The 9,925-nt window shown below is 42.6% G+C and overlaps 1 protein-coding gene across 1 annotated transcript in view; it reads left to right on the top strand.

Annotated features, from left to right (window-relative positions):
- The first annotated feature begins 98 nt into the window (after positions 1-98).
- The window catches only part of LOC138979498 (zinc finger C2HC domain-containing protein 1A-like), a 24,376-nt gene continuing 14,549 nt past the window's right edge, over positions 99-9,925 (top strand). Inside the window, exons 1-5 of the mRNA XM_070352208.1 lie at positions 99-127; positions 3,339-3,400; positions 5,784-5,912; positions 6,424-6,562; positions 7,855-8,003. Of these exons, the coding sequence (XP_070208309.1) occupies positions 112-127; positions 3,339-3,400; positions 5,784-5,912; positions 6,424-6,562; positions 7,855-8,003 (495 nt within the window). The 5' untranslated portion in view covers positions 99-111. The remainder of the gene's footprint in view (positions 128-3,338; positions 3,401-5,783; positions 5,913-6,423; positions 6,563-7,854; positions 8,004-9,925) is intronic.

Here is a 9,925-nt window from a genome sequence, read left to right as displayed (position 1 = left end):
GTATGTGCATTACAAAGGATTATAACAATACAAGGTTGTTTGTTTTCTGTGTCTTTCAAATGTGAACTCAGTTTGCTCCGCTTAGTTCCGGTAGGGAGAGAGGTATTCAAGATGGCTGACTACGGAGGTAAACAATTTTGCTCGTCGTTAGATACGCATGTAAACTGAGAAATAAATGGAGTTGGACACGTTTACAAGATTGCATTTGCTTTCTTTTGGGTATCTTCTGAAAAATTATAGGGCACATATGTTAAAAAGCTGCTTAATTAACCGATTTCTTTCGCGGAGTTAATAATGACATTTCGGGTGCCTTTTCCAATGGCAATGATGCTTCGGTCTCTGGGTGCGGTAAGCGCATGTTTAACCTGCCAAAAAGATGAGTCATTGAAGTTTAGGAGGTAAGGGCTGAACAAGTTTCAAAGCGAAGCTAAGCAGGTAAGATATATGACTCATAATGCACAACTGGTTTCGGGAGAAAAAAACGGGAAGATGCGCAACAGCAGGTTGTGTTGCCGGGGGTGGTGGTGATGGTGGCAATGCTCTGATTTCATTATCAGTTGACCCCCGGCAGCGCTGTAAACATGCAGGTGCTTACTTGTTTTGTCCGTTGTGTCTTTTTCTTACATGCATCAGAATGATACATTTTGCTCTGTGGTTTTTTTTGGTCAATTTGTGTTTGTGTGTGCGTGCGCCTGTGTTCAGTGATTTATCCTCCCTGAGTTTTTCTTTTACTAATTTCTTTCTTTCTTTTTTTTGTCCTTTTAGCTATCCTTTTAAAAAGAGGAAAATTATTGTTTAAAATGACATAAATTTTTTTTGGGGGGACTGCTGATTCTGTATTTTTATTTTGTTGATTAAAATAATTAAATGATTAATTTATTCATTTATTTATTATTTTATGAAAAAAAGATTTAAAAAAGGGAATTTGGGGGGACTGTCTGTCTCAATTCTTGATCTCATCAACCAGGCCAGTCTGTCTGAAACGTTCAGCTGCATGGTTTCATTTGCGCTACATTCACACACAAGAGGTTGAAATATAGGTGGAAGAATTGATTGACTGTCTTCTTTGTTTACCGGGTTGCTAGGCAGATCATGCTATCAATCTTTGATCAGGGCTCCAGACAGAGATATTAATTAAACCTAGTTCAAAATGCTCTCCATGGTAAACATGAGCCAGCATGTTAACAATTCCTTTTGTGTTGAATTAAAGGTGTGGTGAGACCACTTGAATGTTTACAAATCAATAGCACCAACACTTCTTTTCTTCTCCCTGACACTTGAATTGTCTTTGATTTTGTGAAGAGTTTATTGGTTATACTGTTGCCGTAGCGATCCACCTTTTGTTTTTTGCCCCCTTCTTTTTCTGTCTTTTGGTGTTGCTCTCTGTCTCTCTGTCTGTCTCAGTGTCTGGCTTCCTCTGCCTGTCTTTCTTTCTCTCTATCTATCTCTCTATCTATCTCTCTATCTATCTCTCTATCTATCTCTCTATCTATCTCTCTATCTATCTCTCTATCTCTCTCTCTATCTATCTATCTCTCTATCTATCTCTATCTATCTCTCTATGTATCTATCTATCTATCTCTCTATCTCTCTCTCTATCTATCTCTCTCTCTCTCTATCTATCTCTCTATCTCTCTATCTATCTCTCTATCTATCTCTCTATCTATCTCTCTCTTGCTCTCCCTTTTAGGTCTTGCAATTTGGAAGAAAGTGGTTAATTTCTTTACAGATAATGAAAAAATAACCTCAGAAACACAATACAATGCTACTTTTTCTAAGAATTTACTTAGTGGAACTCATGGGGTTGGTTTGATTTGTGTTAATTGATTGACTGGAAAATTATTCATTGACGTTTAATTTTGAATTTATTAAAATCAATGCTGGGGAAAAAACACATATTTAATCATTCTCTGGGTTCATGAGATTTAATGGTACATATTAATTTAGAATAGAGTAATCAAGCCATTTGTTCATAGGCCAGGGACCATTCAAGAACCTATATATATTGATTAAGTCTAATAATCAGCAAGTAAGTCAGTCATACAAGCCACGCCTGTTTAGTAACTCAATTTCTACCTAGCATATACTTCAAAGAGTGCACATAGCCTTCTAGTAAGTGGTTTTCTGAGTATATCTCATACACTGAAGCTCCTTTTGAATGTGTGTGAAAGAGTCAGTGTGAATGGGTGTGTTTATTTTTAGTCCCTTTTGGTAGAGCACAAAAGAGACACTTTGTCGGTGAGACTGCTTCAGATTTGTAGACAGGTTTGCACTTGCAACCAAGCCATTTTGAGTGGGGTCAGGCACTATCATGTTTGCTTTATTGAGCTATTATTGAAAGCAGTGGAGGCACCATCGGGAGACTTTCAGGCTTTTCACTATCAGTGTTTGAGAAAGTAAACAGTTTTAGTGTCAGTAGGTCATGCACCTCATTCACCTGTGTGAATGATACCTTTGTCAAGGTTGAGAATGAAAACAGAAAGTATGAGTGTGTTAAGAAAGTGATAGAGGAAGGGAGAGAGAGAGAGAGAGGGAGACAGGGGGGTTGGGGGGGGGGGGAGAGGAGGGCAGGGAGAAGGGTGGTAGAGAGAAATTGGACAGGAATAGTTAGTTAGTTAGCTGTTGCTTTTCGGGTCCAGCGGACCATAATAGGCCAAATCAGGACCCCTTGGACAGGAATAAAGAGAGAGAGAGAGAGTACTGTTGCACTGATATTTTTTTTTCAACTGAAGTGTATGTTTCGTCTCTGATGTACATGTACTAAGGTTTTGGTTTCTTTTTCTTTTTTTTTTTTAATTCTGAATTTTTGCAAGTTTTTAAGTATAAAACTTTGTTTGGTCGGATTGATTGTTTAGATTCCCCTAATGACAGTCAAAGTTATATATTTCAACTTTAAAGATATATTGTTTAAGCCGCCATTTTTGAAAGTTTTCTGACGATTTGGACCTTAAAAAGTTCAAGGGACATTCGCTGTACTGTAATTTAGAAACACCTGCAATGATTGACTAATGGAAATAAATTCCTCGTCAAGACCAGGGTTTGAACCCAAGCTGAGAGCAAGAGCTGGTTTTAAGGCCAGCGCACTACCAACTGAACTACATCTCCACCCAATCTAAATACCGTGGAACCTCGTTTTTAAGACCCCCCAATTTAAGACTTCCTCCTTTATAAGACCCAATTATCTCAGAATTGTTGAGGTCTCGAAAGGGGGGGTTCCACTGTACAGACAAATCTACTTGTGTGTATACGGTGAAAGTTGTTTGTAGTCCAGGACCGAAGAAGAAAAAGAAGGTGAAGATTTGAACATGTTAATTTGTTTCACTGTGTAATGTGTGCAGGCGCCGCTGAACCACGCTACCCATGCAAAGTGTGTGGCCGCCAGTTTGTTCAGGGGTCCCTGGTGAGTTATGTGTGCACTAGCTCCCGTCAGATATTATACGTTATTTACGTTTTTGACCAAAATATGACATTTTACACAGATCGAGACAGTCATTGTTCTCCGAGACCGCGATAGCGGTTGAGGTGAACAATGTCACTGTCGAGATCTGTACATGTGTAAAATGTCATATTTTGGTCAAAAACACAAATAATATTTATGTATCGATCGAGTTCCTTTCAGGTATTGACTTTGTTGTTGTTTTTTGGATGTGTGTTTTGGAGTTCCTTTGAAGTTTCGGTCAACCTGAAACGCCCAAATATGAAGTTTTGTATGACTCAAAGAAGGGAAATCCAATGTCCAATCGATACATATGGTTTTTGGCTCACGTAAGTGTAGCCTATGCGATGATAAACTTTGTCTGTCTGTGCGTGCGTGCGTGCGTGCGTGCGTATGTATGTGTGTATGTCTGTGGTAGAAACTTTAACATTTCCGAGTCTATGGATTACGTCAGTCTCGGTCAAAAGTGTTCGACGTGTGTGATAGAAACTATTTGAAGACGTCACATTATGACGTAAGAGGGTTAGACGTCACGCAAAGGAATTACTGAAAGTCTCGGTCATTGTTATTGTGAGCGGGCCGAGACTTCTTGGCAGATCCAGGGTCTCGCTTTCTTGCATAGTTTCACAGATGCTTACTGTGTGTGTGTGTGTGTGTGTGTGTGTGTGTGTGTGTGTGTGTGTGTGTGTGTGTGTGTGTGTGTGTGTGTGTGTGTGTGTGTGTGTATGTGTGACGGAGTGATTGAGTTTGTGTTACTGTTTGTCGATTTCTTACGTGAGCCTTGAAGGCTTCGCCTCTTGTTTTGGTTTGTAGTTAATTTGTTCGATCATTTGTTGCATTATTATCATGTCAGTACCGCGGGCGCTCCGTTTTGATCCCATCAAAAAACTCTGAGGGTTTATTAAAAGTAAAACATTATCAGACATGGTACATCATGAACAGAACATTTTAGAAGCAGGGTCATAATAAAAGGGTTCTCCGGCCTTGTTCTTCCTCGTGCGCTATGGAAGTTGTGTCCGTCATGAATTATAGCCAGGTTACATGGTGCAGCGGTTAGGCACCCTGCACCTACGCTTTCAGCCAAGGACGTATACAGTGGAACCCCCCTTTTAAGACCCCCCCAATTTAAGACTCTCCTTTTTAAGACAGTGTTTTCTCATATTTTTGGAGGTCTTAAAAGGGGGGTTCCACTGTATCAGGGGTCCCTCCCCCTAGATGGACTGCCAGTCAGGGCTACTGAGCTTGCTGGACTGTCAATGGATGAGTAGAATGCATGGGCTCCCCACTTTGTTTAACCCCCCAGCAGATGAAGTATTTAACATCTAGGATGTGGCCGGCCATGGTTGTCGGGGTCCCGGGTAGCTCAGGTGGTAGAGCACTGGACTTGTGATCGAAAGGTCGCTGGTTCGAATCCGGGATGGGACGGACACGGGTCAACTTTATGTGCAGACCCAGAGACGGTATCCATCTCCCACCCCCATGCCACCAGAGTGGCACGTAAAAGACCTCGGTCATTCTGCCGTAAGTGCAGATGGCTGATACCACCTAAACACGCATACACTGGTGTATCTCATCTAAAGTCGGGTTAAAACCCGGGAACATGCCCCTAATGGCTTTGCCGTGAGGGTGTAAAACTTCAATTTCTCTCTCCCCATCGTTGTCCCTAACAACTCTCTTGGAGCCAGAAGTGAGAGTTGGGAGTTACCGGCACGGTTGGCCTAGTGGTAAGGCGTCCGCCCCGTGATCGGGAGGTCGTACGTGGGTTCGAACCCCGGCCGGGTCATACCTAAGACTTTAAAATTGGCAATCTAGTGGCTGCTCCGCCTGGCGTCTGGCATTATGGGGTTAGTGCTAGGACTGGTTGGTCCGGTGTCAGAATAATCTGACTGGGTGAGACATGAAGCCTGTGCTGCGACTTCTGTCTTGTGTGTGGCGCACGTTATATGTCAAAGCAGCACCTTCGTGGTCGGCTGGGCGTTAAGCAAACAAACAAACAAAACAGTTGGGAGTTGAGTGAGTAATACTATGTGTTCCTGTCCATCCCCCATAAAGAGCTTACTCCCAGGTTTATAAAGGTGCTTCCTCTCCTCAGACGCAACATAAGGGGTTTTTCTCTGTGTACATGTTGCCGACTGTGTGATGAGTGTCATGTTTGTTGCCGACTGTGTGATGAGTGTCATGTTTGTTGCCGACTGTGTGATGAGTGTCATGTTTGTTGCCGACTGTGTGATGAGTGTCATGTTTGTTGCCGACTGTGTGATGAGTGTCATGTTTGTTGCCGACTGTGTGATGAGTGTCATGTTTGTTGCCGACTGTGTGATGAGTGTCATGTTTGTTGCGTGTGCAGGCAAAACATGAAAACATTTGCAAGAAAGCGGCCAATTCCAGCAAGAAGCGCAAGGTCTTTGATTCTACCAAGCAGAGGGTCGAGGGAACGGACCTCACCCTTCGTCAGGTCAAGGCTGCCCAAAAAAAGGTCGGCATATTTCAGTTTGTGTGTGTCTACCAGAACCTCCACAATACAGACACAAAATTGTCCATGTTTTTGTAAAATGAAAATGGGCATTAAAGTTTCTTATCTCTTAACTTATCAATTCTTCTTGTACCTTCCGCATTTTGATAATTGAGGCTTCGACACAACGCTTTACCAAGCTGACCTCATGTTCTGTTGGTTAATTGTCTCATTAGTATTTATAGTTCTGACCTCTACAAAGTAATACAGCTGTAGTACATGTTTTGTTTGTCTGTAGCTATTTAAGTGTTCCGATATGTTACAAAAATGTGTTGCTATCGAATCCCATATATCTGGTCCTTAACAGGCACAACCACAAAGGCCTGTAGGACAGGAATTAGCAGCAGCATCATCACAAACATTACAGTAACCATGCTTGTTTTTCTGTTGTGGTTGAGTTTGTTTGTTCGTGAATTTTGAATGTCTGTCTTTCTGTGTTTCATTTCTTTTTGATTGTGTGTGTGCCAACAACCAGGAAGTGCCTCCGCCCCGGTCCAACTGGCGAGCTAAGCATGAGGACTTTGTCAGAACGGTGAAAGCTGCTCGTGGCGTGTCTGTTGCCTTGGCGTCAGGGGGACCCCTGCCCCCACCACCACCCCCCAGCCTCAATCCTGGTAAGTTGCTGTGTCTGGCAATAACAATTAAGCCTGTCCATAACTGGGCGAAGTCAACTGCGTGAAGTATGCTTCGCGAAGCTGGCCTCATGAAGTTTAGCACTGTGTTTTTGGCCCAAAAAGAAGTCACCTTCTGGCTGAATTCGGGACCGCCTTTAGCAATCAATACTTTATGTATCCTGCACACAAATTATACCACAGACTGCGCCCGCCGTTGGTCTTACGGTGGAAACATGCAGTTCTGTTCGCTATCTCAGATCTATCCAAGCTTGTGCATGGGATAAGAACATCCTTCCACTTGGACTTATCCTGAAAATCAACATTCTGCTTCCTATGCTGAATAGGGATTTTTTCAGTACAGACTTATAATGGCTTAGTTTTCTTTGGTACACCAAAAAGTGGCAAAGTACTAATGAGGTACATTTCCAGTTTAAACTACCTAGATTGAATCAAAAGAGGAGCAGATTTCCCTCAAATGTGCTGAATTTTGTTGGAAGTACTATTTTTGCTTCTTTTGAGGTACATTTTTAAACAATTAGTACATATTCACTACGTTTGGTACAGTAGAACCCCCTTTTAAGACCTCCAAACATCTGAGAAAAGTGGGTCTTAAATAGGAGGGTCGAGTCTTAAAATGGGGGTAATTTTACAGAGGTTATGAACAGAAAGTCTGAGAAAACAGGGTCTTAAATTGGAGGGTCGAGTCTTAAAATGGGGGTAATTTTACAGAGGTTATGAACAGAAAGTCTGAGAAAACAGCCGATCTTAAAAGGGAAGGTCTGAAAGGAGGGGTTTGTTTGTTTGTTTGCTTAACGCCCAGCCGACCACGAAGGGCCATATCAGGGCGGTGCTGCTTTGACAAATAACGTGCGCCACACACAAGACAGAAGTCGCAGCACAGGCTTCATGTCTCACCCAGTCACATTATTCTGACACCGGACCAACCAGTCCTGGCACTAATCCCATAATGCCAGACGCCAGGCGGAGCAGCCACTAGATTGCCAATTTTAGGTATGACCCTGCCGGGGTCCGAACCCACGACCTCCCGATCACGGGGTGGACGCCTTACCACTAGGCCAACCGTGCCGGTCAAAAAGGGTTCCACTGTACCAATTTTGTTCTGATTTCTGCTTGTTTTGGTGGTCAGATTACATCCAGTGCCCGGTTGAAATCAACACAGTTATTGAGTATTGTCTTAGTGGAAAAATGCGGAGCGGTCAATTTGATTCTGTGAGTTCCAAGGGTTGACTAAATGTAGTAATTTCTCATAATATGACTTGTTTTTTCTCCAGATTACATCCAGTGCCCGTACTGTTCTCGTCGCTTTGCCCAGAAGGCGGCGGAGCGTCACATCGACTTCTGCAAGGAGCAGTCTCAGAGGATCAACAGTCGCGCTCCACCCAACCCCGCTGCTAAGGCCAAGCAGAACGCTCGACTGCAGGTAAGGCCTGTCATTGATTGGGCAAACTGGGTGGGGATGTAGCTCAGTCGGTAGCGCGCTGGATTTGTATCCAGTTGGCCGCTGTCAGTGTGAGTTCGTCCCCACGTTCGGCGAGAGATTTATTTCTCAGAGTCAACTTTGTGTGCAGACTCTCCTCTGTGTCCGAACACCCCCGTGTGTACACGCAAGCACAAGACCAAGTGCGCACGAAAAAGATCCTGTAATCCATGTCAGAGGTCGATGGGTTATAGAAACACGAAAATACCCAGCATGCTTCCTCCGAAAGCGGCGTATGGCTGCCTAAATGGCGGGGTAAAAACGGTCATACACGTAAAATTCCACTCGCGCAAAAAAACACGAGTGTACGTGGGAGTTTCAGCCCACGAACGCAGAAGAAGAAGACGATTGGGCAAAGTCCACTATGCGAAGTATACTTTGCGAAGCTGGTCGCCTGGAGCTTTAGCACTGAGTTTTGGGTAAAAAGATTTTGCAAAGTCTTCACGGAGTCGACTTAAGGCCACAGATACACTATCAGCTTTGTGGAACTTCTTCTTCTAATCTTCCCTCATGGGCTGTTTTGGGTCCTAGCTGTATTGTTCTCTGTATATAAATGATTCGCCTTTGTACCTACAGTCTGACTCTGTACCGTGGAGTACTGTTACATATGTTAGCAGATGATACGACCTTACACTCAACATGGAAAAGCCCTACACAAATTCAAGACAAATTGCAACAGAGCCTAAACGATGTTTCTGAGTGGTGTTCTGCAAATTGTGTGCTCATTAATCCAGTGAAAACACTATGACAATTAGCACTGGCCAAATACATCAACTTTCAGAAATGACTCTTGAGTCTGTCCATAAATGAGCACTCCATTGAGCAAGCAGATGAGCATCGTTTATTGGGACTAATTGTTGATAATCATCTCAGATGGCAGACTCACATCAATAAAATGTGCAAGAAAATTGCTAAAACTTGTTTCTTTTATCAAAGTTGCAATGCATAATTAATCTCTTTTACAATGCCCGCATAAAACCCCATATTGATTATGCTTCCATAGTCTGGGACGGGTGTACTGAGGTTCACTTGAAGAAGCTGAACTCGCTCCAGCATAGAGCTGCTAAACTATAGCTCTGCCTAGCTAGTTCATCTCTTTCTACAAACCAAAAGATGGAAAGTATTGGGATGTTAAGCTTAAAGAAGCAGCTTTTGTATAATAAATGTTCATTTATGTATAAAATCGTCTATCAAGAAGCCCCAACTTATCTTATACAACTCTTCAAATCTCCTCCGTCATAGTATTCAAACACTAAAAATAACCTTCTCTTGCCAAGGCCCCGCATTAACTTGTTTAAAACTAGTTTTTCTTATTCTGGTGCATAAACTTTGGGATTCACTACCTGTAAGTATCAAGTCTTGTCTTTCATTATCTTCTTTTAAAAGACAGCTCCGAAAGCACCTCTGTCCTTCTTCTTCTAGTTCGCTTCTTCTAGACGAGCACCTCTCTAATGACAAAGTCGGTGTACACCGTGTGCGATGTGTGTGAGGATGCGTGAATGAGAGAGCCACAAGTATGCTTCCATAAACAAACACCATTTTAAATTTTTTCTGTACATGATTGTGTTCTACTGACATTATTTTACAAATACGTGTCATCTTTTTTCTGATGGTGTGCTATTGGATTCATTCATGTTCTGTCTTATTTTTGGCTCACATAAGTGTAGCCTATGCGATGCTAACTTTTGTCTGTCTGTGCGTATGTATGTATGTGGTAGAAACTCTAACATTTGAAGACGTCACATTACATTGACGTCACATTATGACGTAAGAGGGTTTGACGTCACGCGAAGGAATTACTGAAAGTCTCGGTCATTGTTTTTTTGAACGGGCCGAGACTAGTTGGCAGTCGTGTCCCTGTAAGT

This window comes from Littorina saxatilis, linkage group LG11 (genome assembly GCF_037325665.1).
Source record: "Littorina saxatilis isolate snail1 linkage group LG11, US_GU_Lsax_2.0, whole genome shotgun sequence".
In the NCBI taxonomy this organism is placed as follows: Eukaryota; Metazoa; Mollusca; class Gastropoda; order Littorinimorpha; family Littorinidae; genus Littorina; species Littorina saxatilis.
This window is presented reverse-complemented; position numbering and strand designations above follow the sequence as displayed.